The 13,136-nt window shown below is 28.8% G+C and overlaps 3 protein-coding genes and 1 non-coding gene across 4 annotated transcripts in view; 3 read left to right on the top strand and 1 right to left on the bottom strand.

Moving 5' to 3' along the window:
• Nucleotides 1-13,136, bottom strand: part of LOC125819524 (cysteine desulfurase 1, chloroplastic) — a 276,125-nt gene that overhangs the window by 249,868 nt on the left and 13,121 nt on the right. The window lies entirely within an intron of this gene.
• On the top strand, nt 765-2,976 carry LOC125819536 (transcription factor MYB14-like). The gene is made up of 3 exons (XM_049498979.1): nt 765-940; nt 1,416-1,545; nt 2,577-2,976. Exons 1-3 carry the CDS (start codon nt 808-810, stop codon nt 2,974-2,976), a joined length of 663 nt encoding a protein of 220 aa, XP_049354936.1. The 5' UTR covers nt 765-807.
• Nucleotides 3,870-3,942, top strand: TRNAR-CCG (transfer RNA arginine (anticodon CCG)). The gene has a single exon. It is a non-coding gene; the product is annotated as a tRNA-Arg (tRNA).
• Nucleotides 6,884-8,666, top strand: LOC125819537 (protein LIGHT-DEPENDENT SHORT HYPOCOTYLS 1-like). The gene is made up of 2 exons (XM_049498980.1): nt 6,884-7,119; nt 8,063-8,666. Exons 1-2 carry the CDS (start codon nt 6,884-6,886, stop codon nt 8,454-8,456), a joined length of 630 nt encoding a protein of 209 aa, XP_049354937.1. The 3' UTR covers nt 8,457-8,666.

The raw sequence follows: 13,136 nt of genomic DNA, 5'->3' as shown, positions 1-13,136 counted from the left end.
TTAGTATCGCAACAGCAAATCCGACCAAAGTTGGGGTATTTTTCAGATCCTTATCCCTTAAAAAAATTATAAAGTAGAATTTAAGCTATTATGATAGGTTAGTTAAGTAGTATTATTATTTTACAAAATAAATAAATAAATATACTGATGATTTTGACAAATTAAATTTTGTATGTTACACTAGGTGAGGATGACATCAAGTTTTCGTGTCTTTTATTGATTGGACCACTTTTTGTACCATCTTTATAGAATTTATAAGTTGCTTAACCAATTTTTTAAAGTCTGATTATTTTGTTATAAATGCGTTGTAAAAAGGTATGTTTCGAGCGTATCGATTTGTATTTTGATGATCAATTTGAAAAATATATTTATTTATACTAAAACAATAATTTGTCATATGCTTATACATGGTTTAAAAAGTGTTTGTAGGTTTAAGCTCTTCTATTACTATTTAAAAATACTTCTTTCCCCTAAAAACTTAGCTAAATACCTCAACTAAAGATTGATCAAACAGACTATTAAAATCAATAAGGAAACTACTACTCTCTTTCTCTATATAATACATTAATTAGTTTTCTTTCTATGTAATAATTAGTTTGAGAGAAAAATCCAATGCCAAATCTCTTAGTAATAAAAGGTCCAAAATATATTAAAATAAGAAAGAAAAGAAACAATTGGACCATCTTTTCCACGTTTTTATGTTTTTATTATATGTACTAATTATAGTTGCCTTTTTTTTTCCACCCCATTTTTTTTTTCATATTGTATTAACTAGAGAGAGAGAAAGAAGAGAGAGAAGTGGCTAAAATGGTAAGAGCTCCATGTTGTGAGAAAATGGGATTGAAGAAAGGGCCATGGACTCCAGAAGAAGATCAAATTTTGATAACTTTTATTCAAAAATATGGACATGAAAATTGGAGGGCACTTCCTAAACAAGCAGGTGAGTTTTTAATTTATTTATTTTTCGAAATAAATAAATAATATAATGAATAATTTCCAATTTTTTTGCTTCTTGTATTTCTTGTCCAAGACATTTTTTGAAAGACTTTCCATCAGAAATTCCATATTTTCGATGAAATAAATAATTCACGTTCTAATTATAGAAAAGATTTTTTTTTATAGTCTGAATAGTGCTTAATAATTGATATTTTTGGTACAATAACAATATATATATATATATATAAACATACAATCATACTCAACTCGTTGAAATTAGAAATTGATTTCCTAAACATAACATTGAAGAATTTATTTGTTGATTTCCATTGCACTCAATTTCTTATAATTTAGTAGTATATATATGGTTCAAATTAAGTTAATTACTTCTTGATTATATTGTTATGATCTTATAATCACTTTCTTTCTTTCTTTTTTCATAAAAAAATAATATATTTTTTTGTTTGAACTTGTTATAGGTTTGTTAAGATGTGGAAAAAGTTGTAGATTAAGGTGGACAAATTACTTAAGGCCAGATATTAAAAGAGGAAACTTTAGTGAGGAAGAAGAACAAATCATCATTAAGCTACATCAACTTCTTGGAAACAGGTACAATAATATTTATTATCATATAGTAATTCTTTAAATTTATATAAATTATATAGTACTAATATATATCACAACTTTGGGCCTCGTTTTCTTCTTCTTATAATTTGTAATTTCTTATTCATGCATGCCATTACATACCTGGGTCGTTTGATTTGATGTATTAGGTATATGGGGATCGTAATATATGATTTTTGTTTGTAGGGAAACAAATTTATAATATCAGAATTGTTATGTGGAGAATAAATAATATAAGAGTTTGTTATTAAATCGAAAAATAATTTTAATATATCTCAAAAGGAAATATTCATATTTTTTATATAGATCGCTTATGTTCTATATATTGTGATTGAATTTCTTTCATAATGATATTTTGTTAGTTTATGTGCTCCTAGTTTTTATATTAAAAGAGTTTGTTGAAATTTTGGAAATATATCTATATCGGGTAAAATATTCTTAAGAAAAATGTCATTGACACACCTCAAACTTGTGAGAATTCCCTACAGTTTATGTGATCAAATATTTTGCGTAAAATTCTCAATAGCTATATGGTAAATAAATAATAGGGGAATTGTTTCTTAGGAACTATACATAGAATTGATGTCTCATATGTTTACTCAATTAATAGTTATTATTTGAGAAAAACACTTTTCTATATTGAAGAAAATTAGAATCAATTTTTTTTTAACTTTATGAAATAACAACTATAGTTAGTATTTGAGTAATCATCTGAAAAATCAACCCAAACTATCTATATTCGTAAAATAATTTTCATCTTTAGATATTCTTATCCACGTATATCTAATGCACATATTACTTAATTCACTTTCTATATCGTATAAAATAATTCATAAACTCCCATATAACTTATATCACCCGTATTAGTTATACCATGTTTTACTTTCGATATTAAAATCCATATAAGTTATATGCAGAATTTAATATCGAAAACCAATCATGGTTTCTATTTATTTCTTATATTCGTGTTGATGTGCAATAAATGTGACTTTTTCCTATTTGTTTCATATTTTTAGATGGTCTGCAATTGCATCAAGACTGCCAGGAAGAACAGATAATGAAATCAAGAATTTTTGGCACACTCACTTAAAGAAAAGATTAGAATTAAAACAAGACAATGATCTACCATCCACTATAACAAATGTATCACAAATATTGGAGCAACATATTCCTTCAAACTATTATCAAGATTCTCAAAATATTGTTGCCTATCATCCAACTTATTATCATGATCAAGAAGGTATTCAAGAGAGTAATTCAAATTCTCATCATGACACTCAATCAAACAAGGAGGAGAACATGCAATATTCAACAAATAATGAACATGGGGACATGACTAGTTTCAACAATGATATGGTTTTTTGGTATAATGTCTTCATGAGTTCTGGAAACAATGTGTCTGATGAGATCAGTTAGAGGTGAGTAATTCAAAATCAAGATCAAGAGTCAGCAAAATAAGTGTGATTTTATTATGTATACGTTTGAAATTTTTGTGTGATACATGTATACATATAGCTTGAGGCGAAAGTCTTAATGGGCCTAGGTTCAGTTGAACTCATCGAAATCGTTCTAGACCCCACCTCTAAATTAATTACTAAATTATGAGAGTTGTATTTCCACGAGATGTGTGTTTATATTTATCATCTAGTAATTTGAGATTGTTGGCATTTATATTTTTAAGTAGTATGTAATCAATTAGGTTGTGAATTTTAATAAAATTGAAGAAAAAACATTTCAGTGTGCATGTTAGCCAGGGAAGAAAATGATTTCCATTGAAAAAGATAAATTGTTTTGTGTGCTTGGTTGAGTAGAATTAAAAACATGTATAATATAATATGACAGTGCTACAAGGCATATAATAGGGTATTAGGAAAATGTTGTAAAAACAATGACAACATGCATAGTACCGTAATTTAACAAGTGAGGTTTGACAATCGGAGGATAAAATACACGTGTGGCCTTATGTCTATCTTTTTGTCGGGTAGAAAGGTTGCTTCTTATAAATCCTCTATCGACTCAAAAGAAATGTTTTTGAAGTAGTAATGCAAGGAGTGAATGAAAACATTGTAAGCAATGGTGAATACTATTTCTACCGCTATTGATGAAGTCATGTCATATACCCACACTAGCTATGGAGTAATTAACTTGAGATAAGATATGGAAGCAGTATAATTATTATTTTCACGAATCGACTTAAGTCTTTCTCTCCTCGTACAATCTCGACTTCAATAAAGAGAGAGAATCCAGAGTTTACTACTATGAGAAAATAATACAATAAGTAAAATAACTTGTGTTTTTAAGAACAAGAAGTTCGCGTGGCCTAATGGATAAGGCGCTCGCCTCCGGAGCGGGAGATTGTGGGTTCGAGTCCCACCGTGAACGATTTTATTTTTTTCCACCACTCGAGTCTTGTTTCTAGAGATATTACTCTCTTTACGAGTAACTCTCGAGCCTTGTTTTTAGGAATTATTGGACGAGCTCAATTTACTATCCTTACGAGTAACATGAGTCTTGTTTCAAGAGATTCTTGGACGAGCTTAGTTTACCCATCCTTATGAGTAAACTTAGTCTTGTTTTTAGAGATTCTTGCACGAACTCAATTACTCTCCTTACGAGTAACTCTAGCTTTCTTTTTAGAGATTCTTGCCGAGCTCAATTTACTCTCCTTACAAGTAACTCTAGCCTTGTTTTTAGAGATTCTTGCCGAGCTCAATTTACTCTCCTTACAAGTAACTCAAGCCTTGTTGTTTTAGAGATTCCTGCATGAGCTCATTTGTTGTCCTTACGAGTAACTCAAGCCTTGTTTTTTTAGAATTCTTGCATGAGTTAGGAGTAACTCGAGCCTTGTTTTTAGGAATTCTTGGACAGCTCAATTTACCATCCTTAGAGTAACTCGGTTCTTGTTTCTAGAAATTTTTGCACGAGCTCAATAACAATCCCTACGAGTTCTAACTCAAGTCTTAGCTTGTTTCTGGAGATTCTTGCACGAGCTCAATTTACCATTCTTATATTACGAGCAACTCGAGTCTTGTTTCCAGAGATTTTTGCACTAGCTCAATTACTCTCTTACGAGTAACTCGAGCCTTGTTTTTAAATATTCTTTGCATGAGCTCAACAACCATCCTTACGAGTTATAACTCGAGTTTTGTTTCTACAGATTCTTGCACGAGCTCAATTAAATACATCCTTATGACTTATGAGTACTGGATATATACTTGGCTAAGAGAATCTTAATGAGTCACTTTTTAAATCAAGACTTCGTCTAGTTTGAGACAAAGATTTAATGATAAAAATAGTTATGGTTCTTTCTTTTGGTATTTTAGATGATACAAAGTGATGAAGTTACCCTTGATCAAAATATATCAATTGACATTAACACTATATGTATAAATAGATATTTTAAAATCATATATATATGTGTATTTTCTTTATTATATTTGACTTTTTTTTTATGAATATGTTGACTCTGTCATTAAATAGGAGATGAGAAAGTAGACAAATTCCATTATTTGGACTTAAAATTTTGAGGATTAGAAGGTAGAGATTATAGTATATATTCAACTTCTAATCAATATGAGCTTTCATTTGAATTAATTTTATTTATTGTATGGGCCATATATAGTTGTCACACCTGAAGAGTTATTGTGTTGTAGCGAAAATTACGATTTCGATAGAATTTAATAGATTCGGTCTAAAATTCACATACTCAAAATTTCAAAACTCCACAATTTTAATGAAAATAAAGAAAGAATTAAAACTTGGAGACAAAATAAATCTGAAAAACTAAATTTCATTGTTTCACTAAAAGGAGAAATGTTCAATTTTTTTAGATTAATTAAGATAATACATTGCCACAAAGTTTCCTAATGTTTGATTTTAAATTAGATATGGAATACCCATAGTGAGAGTTTTATATGAAATATGACTTACCACTTGAATGGAGTTGTCTGGTTCAAACCCTGTATAATGATACAAAAAAACTTCTCTTTTAATAAGTCATATGACATGACTTTGAATCAATGTCTCAATAAAATGACTAATTATTGTAACAAAGGGCGGGGGTAAAAAATTTGTTATGTTTACTTTTCGAGAGTTATTATATGAACTTTGATCATATTTGTATTTTATTTCACCACACATATAAAATTTTATTTTATTTTTATTCATAGTAATTTTTGAATTTAACTCTATAATTAAATTAACTTTCAAAAAATAAAATGTGACAAATATTTTGAAACAGAGCGAGGAGGCTGCTAATAGCAATAACTAAGGTGGTAGTACATATATATAATTTGCCAGACAGAATACTGCTTCCTCCAATCACTTCAAATTAATGCCAAAATTAATGCTTTCCCTTTCTTGCAAAAATAGCCTCTTTCCTCAAAAGCCACTATCCTCAATCATTACTCTATTCCCAATCTCTATTACTATATTCTAATTCTACACACACAAATATGGCTAATGTCCCCTCTTCTTCTTTCTTATTGTTACCCCTTTTCTTGGAATGAAAATCATATCTTCATTTTTATGGTAATTTTTAACTCGGCTCAACTCAACTCGATTTGGTTTTATACTCTCTCTTACTTACTTACACTCAACCTCTTTTTGAGATTTCGATAGTTCTAGTACACTATTCAACTCATGAATTTAACTTACTTTTTCAATCTTTCCTCTTTTGCTTAACAAATTCAAGCTCTTTCAAGATTTCTATATATAGCACTAGCTACTCAATCTAAATCTTCAGCTTGGCTCGATTCTACTCGATTTCTCCCTACTCTTACTTAACAAACTTGAGCTCTTCAAGATTTCTAACTTTAGTACTCAATTCACCTCGATTTAGCTTGGTTTGGTTTATTCTCTCTTTTACTTGACAAACTCAACCTCTTTCTAGATTTCTAACTCTAGTACTCTATCCACTTCAGTTTAGTTCGACTCAATTTGATTTGATTTCAGTCTCTCTTTTTTACTCAACCAACTCAACTTCTTTCAAGATTTCAAGACTATACTCAATTCAGTTAAATTTAGCTCGGCTTGACTCAACTCAGCTCGGTACGCCCACAATAAATTCCCTCATTGTCCTTTTGTCATTTCCTCTTACTACTACTACTATCTAATATCTGAAATAAATACAATTCACTATTAACTTGTACCTAACAATAAATAAACAATAACTTCACAAAACTGTTTTTTTCCTCCCTATTTCAAGAATCAATCTTTTTCAGTTCACCTTAAAAAAGGGGTTTTTGATTTATATATTCCATTTTTTCTTCAAAACCCCATTATAAGATCTAAGTAGAAAACCCTAGAAGTGCAAAAAAAAAAAATGGATTTTGTCATAGCACAAGGAAATAATTTCACTACATCTGCCAACAACATGATTCAAGGTACAAACTTTATTGCCAACAGTACAACCATGATTGCGTCCTCGGTTCCTCCGTTGAGTCGATATGAGAATCAAAAACGTCGCGATTGGAATACTTTTTGCCAGTATGTCAGAAACCACCAACCCCCTCTTTCACTTCCTCAGTGCAGTAGTGCACATATCCTGGAATTCCTCAGGTATGTACCGTTAAATTGTGACTTTTTCATCTAAAAGTTTAAGTTATGACGTACTATTGTTATTTTGTATGGCAAAAGTGGTCCTTTTTTTAAGAAAAAAAAAGATTTTTGGAGAATGACTTTGTACTTTAAAAAAATGTTTTCATGTTTGATTGGAGAGAGATTTTTTAATTTTCTTTTTTGAAAAAATATTAATGGCAGAGATTGTGTTTTGATGAAAAATTTAAGTTTTTGTAAAGATTGATAATAATGTTTAGGTCTGATATGAAATAAACTGTTCATGAACGATTGCAAAGCTAAAATTTTAAATTTATGAATTTTGAATAAATTTTATAAATATTAGATGGAGTTCTTAAAAAATAAATATAGAATTCAGGATAAAATTATCGAATTTTATCGAATTCATTAGCATAATTGGTAACTCTGCCCCTAATTGTGAAGAAACATGATACACTCAAAAAGTGAGGGAATAATCTTCCCCATTCTTGATGGGAAAAAAATCAAAAACTAAAAAATTAGACTTATTTTTCTAGAAAACGTTTTCTATCACATTTTTATTCAATTTATTTTCCTTGAAAAGTGACCAAAGTCATCTCCCCCCTATAGAATTAATAGGAAAAAAACTATTGTCTCGCAAATAAAAACTAAATATTGATTTATTTTTCTAGAAAATGATTTATGTTACATTTTCATTTAATTTACTTTCCTCGAAAACTGAGTGTCATACTTTTATTTGATGCATTTTAGCAGCGAAGTCATTTCCCCTTCTAAACAAGAAAAAATCTTAAATGTTACACAACCAAAAACTAAAAATTAACTTTATCGCAATGAATTACAAAACTAAAACTTGACTTACTTTTTTGGAATTATATCATTTTTCATCACCACATTTAAGGCGATATTATCCTTAATTTTTTTATTTATTTAATTATGTCTTTAACAGGTATCTGGACCAGTTCGGAAAAACCAAAATCCACAACCAAAATTGTCCATTTTTTGGGCTACTAAATCCTCCAGCACCATGTCCTTGTCCATTAAGGCAAGCATGGGGAAGTCTTGATGCACTAATTGGTAGGCTTAGAGCTGCTTATGAAGAAAATGGTGGAAAGCCAGAAATGAATCCATTTGGTTCAAGAAATGTGAGGCTATTTTTAAGAGAAGTGAGAGATTTTCAGTCTAAATCAAGAGGGGTTAGTTATGAAAAGAAGAGGAAGAGGCCATCATCATCAACAAATAATAATAAGCAAAAAACAACAGTGGCGGTTGATGATGGTGATTGTGGTACAGGTAGATGTGCAACTTTTTGTGGATACGGAAATATCGGTAATAATAATTGAGAGTGATTGTGTAGACGGGATTCATGGTGACCAGGAGGTTCTGGCTAGCTGCAAAAACAATTTCTTGTAGAAATGCAAGAGTAAAGTTGCGTACATAAGATCCAATTATGTGATTGATTTGCATTTCAATCCCTAAATTTTAGCGCGTATTGTGGAAGCTTAGTGTATTCAAAATGTGCGCACTTTTATTGAATAATTGCCTAGTTGAAATTAAGATATAATGTAGTGCTAGAAAAACTATTGTAGTTAAATAGGAGAATGTAAAATTAGGATATGATTTTGCATGCATCCCGTCTATATTATAATATAATGAGGTGTTTGTTAATTATACGTGGCATAGATAATCATATTGTAGATGTGTATTTTAATCTGTTGCGGTAAATAACTTTTCTTAATTTTTAAGTAATTAATTTCACTCTATATGGATGATTAGTGTGGTAGTTATATTTTAAATGATCTAGTTGTGACAACATAATTAGGATTTTAAAATTTTTATTCCGAAGTTGCTAGAATTTAAATTAGTTATGTCACAATTGAGTGTTTCTATCCACCCGTTACATATATACAAATATAATGTATATGCATTTTAACATGTTACACCAAGTAACTTATAATCTTAATTTAGGTGAAGTAATTTCACTTTTTATAAACGATTAATTAGTTGTAGTTATTTTTTAAATGGCATAGTCGTGATAGACATAACTAAAAATTTTCAAATCTGTCTTTTGAAGTTGCCAAAAATTTGAACTAATTATGCCACATGAATTAAGGGTTTCAATTCAATCAGTGCATAAACACAATATATATTTCACTCCCGGAAGAAAGTTAAACTCGGCGATCTCTTTATAAAAAAAGAGTGTCTACCTAAATAGACTAGTCTTTGTAGAAATATCACGTCTAGGATTAGAGAAATCAATGATTGTATTGATGAAAATAATGTTGAGTTACAACCTCCTTATATAGGAGAGAATTCTTCATCAACACTTGTTGCAGACACGTCAGTCAGCTTCGTTGGACCTGTTCCTTTGGCATGTTCCAATCGTCAGTTTCCTTCTTCTTCAACAGTCTTCACTCAATCAAAATATACATTGTTCTATTAATTGTTCCTCAAAGGTAATATTAGGTGTTCAAGCTTTTAAAAAATGCTTATAGATGTGTATCAAATTCTTAAATTTTTTAAAATTTGATACAAATAAAATGATAATTTTAAAGACTCCGAGTAATATAGTAATCATAATTGAACCTCATATTTTCATTGACTATATGAATATAAGCAGATAGTGATAAATGCAATTTCATCTACTAACAGAAGAAATCATAATAGCTTTTGTCTATTAAAAAAAATAATGGAGTACTATATATTTACGTACATACTTTTAGTCCTCTCATTTCCAAATAATTAAATGCTAGCTATTAAATAGTTTTTTAAATTTTAATTTTTTGGTCGATATTTGGTGAATTTTAATTTATTTATTGTATGATTTATTTCTAAGAACAACACTCCTTCAGAATATTGCTCGTTGGAAATGATTCTGCGTAAAAAAAAAGATAGAATTTTTAGTAATGTTACAATATACTCAATTAAATTACATTGATAGAGTGAACAAGAACTTTATTCAATATTATTATATTTATAACTTAAATCCCCAATAATTGCTTTAAAAAGATTCTTCCCCTATGCATGACCACTAGCTTAATCTCTTTATCCCATACATGATTTTATGCCAATTGTAATGTAAGGAAACTAATTATCGTAATAGTTGTTGTAGAGTCGTAAGTATCTCTTTATTTTTATTCATAAATCTTGGACTTGAGTCTGGAATATGGAATTGTGTTTATTGTGGACTGTGATTTACCTCGTTGTGGAATTGCGAGTTCATTCATAATGATCAAATTTTATTTGATTTTGTTTTCACATTTCTAGTTATTCACGATATAATTTTTAAATATTAAATTTCAAAATTGTGTATGAGACTTTTATCTCATACGACTCTTTAATGATCAAAAAACATCATTATCTTTCTTTTTGAATTACCTTCCTAGCGTATGTATAAGATTGAATTCATATTCTCTGATTCTACACATTGAACTAATGTAAATATCGAATTCCAAATAAAAAAATGCATAGAAACTATTGAACATTCTAGATTCTTATTTACTTAATTTGGAAAGTTGATTATTTAATCTTATATTAATTATATAGCTCCCCCACTACCTCTTTATTTGGTGCAATTATAGTATCACAATAAACTAATTTGGTTCTTTTATAGAGGACAAATTTAGAATATTAGTGGACAACAGAAGAGCCTATTTGGAAAGGGTAACATATAGTTAGGTATTGACTTATAGTATATAAATTTAATCAAACTAGATCTATTATTAAACTAAAAGACAAAAACACGCATATCTTGATTTGAGATTTAAATATTGTTAGTATAGATCCTTTGAGATCTTATAAAAGTTTTAGAAAATGACACCTTACTAATATCAAATATTTTTACTCCTCACATCTTTGCTAATAGGGCTCATACATCCTTTAATCAGCCTCGAAGGAACGATAAAATTATTTTTTATGTAATTTTTAAATCATGAGTTTGAGTTATGAAAACAATTATTAATAATTGTATTAGGATAAGTTGTCTACATTATAAACTTTAGAGTGTGGTATTTTCTCGAATTTACTAACGCGAGATATTTTGTGCATCAATTAATTTTATTTTTTTAGTCTAATTTATTAATCTCCTCATGAGAATGTTCTTTTGAAATTGGCTAATTAGCTTGTTTTGGTGGAAGATCCTACTACTGAAAAATCTTGAAGATGAATATTTATAGGAATAAAATATGATGTGCTCCAATAATTATGTGCAGACTCCAATAAACAGACAAAAGAAAGAGGTGTCTTGTCAAAGAGTTATAATTTTATGTACTTATTTACAATATAAAAATATTTATATAATTAAATTACGTGAAATAATAATTATAAACAAATCTTTACGATAATTTACTAAAAATAAAATAAAATACACTATGAGGATATCTATTCGGTTAAACTCGCTTATAAGTATTTAATTAGCTTATTTACGTATTTGATATTTTTTTCTAGTTCACAGAATATCATTTTCAAAATAAAACTCCTTTTAATTTTTATTTGTCGTTCCTCATATACATTTAAAGTTACGATATTTTATAAGAAAAAATAATGAGTACGTGGTTAGAGTATTTTTGAGTTCGATAAATTCAACATGTTATATCAAATCTGTTTGGTTTTAAAAGGTATGAATGGAAAATGAAGAGTTGCGATTTTTATGAAGAATTGTGATTGAAAAATTGTGTGACTTTTATGAAAGGTTGTGACCTTTCCAAAAGATTATGATTTTTCCAAAGGGTTGTGACATTTTCGGTAAGTCACAATAAGATTTTTTTCACACTACCCTTTGTTTTCTATAAACTGAGGGATTTCCTCTCATTTAAGAGTATGAATTTTATGGACTTCTTCTACTACTACTAAATCTAGTATTCTAAGTGTATTTTACTGCCGTTGAGTGGTTCGCTGACACCGTGATTTTAGGTATCGATTCATCGGTGAGTAAGATCGTGCTATACTGGGAGGATATATTTCATTAATTAATCTCGGGTACTTAAGGAGAATAATTTCCTTAAGGGGATATTATGCATTCAGTGGACTCAATTTTCTTCTTTGAGAAAAATATTTTATATATTGTTTCTAATTCTATTTTCTCTACTAGTTTTAATTTTCTAGTTTTAAAAATACTCTTTAAACTTTGTTGTTTCTTATCAAAAATATTTTATATATTGTTTCTAATTCTATTTTCTCTACTAGTTTTAATTTTCTAGTTTTAAAAATACTCTTTAAACTTTGTTGTTTCTTATCAAGTTCTTCAAAGTTTTGTTCTTAAGTATCTTAGGAATACAGGATTAATAACAAAATCTTGCATGGGAAGAAGCTCAGGAAAGAGATTAGTCATGTGAAATTTAATTTGAGCAATAAAATACATAAATAATAAATAATTTTAATAATGTGAGATATTTTTTTACAATTTGTGTAAAAACATAGTGTGGGGTATGTATATATATATATATATATATATATATATATTGATTGAATCACTTCATGACTACCCTAAATAGTACAAATGTTTAAGAGTTCAATGACATGAAGACAATTTGTACAAATGGGTGCAAAGAGGTGGGGGTGTGAAAGACGGTGGTTGCTTTTCTCTAGTGAGATTGGATTTTTTTTTTCTCATTTGGTATTTGAAATCCGCACATAAGTATCGACTAGATTTGAATCACATAATACATGATTCATTTTGAGGTGACATTCTCAATAGGATTTTCTTCATATTCAGGGTTCAAACTCGAGACTTTTAGTTAAGATAAGAACAACCCCACCATTGCACCACAACTCATGTTGATGACACTAAATTATTTCTCTTCTAAATAAAAATATGTTTATACTTTTTGTATTGATTTCTCATATGTTATTTGATATATGCTTTGCGTCCTAATTAATCTGGAGACACATTGAAAAATTCCACTTAGAGAGTAAAATATTTCCACACAAAGATGATTACTCACCGTTCAAATTTGAAATCACTAATTAAGAATGAAAAAATACTTATCAAGCCATCACAATAGGAGTCAAATTATTTGAGTTTG

Source organism: Solanum verrucosum, unplaced genomic scaffold (assembly GCF_900185275.1).
Source record: "Solanum verrucosum unplaced genomic scaffold, falcon-dt-bn FXZP01000255.1, whole genome shotgun sequence".
Lineage (NCBI taxonomy): Eukaryota > Viridiplantae > Streptophyta > Magnoliopsida > Solanales > Solanaceae > Solanum > Solanum verrucosum.
The sequence above is the reverse complement of the archived record's forward strand: the minus strand, read 5'-3'. Positions and strand labels throughout refer to the sequence as shown.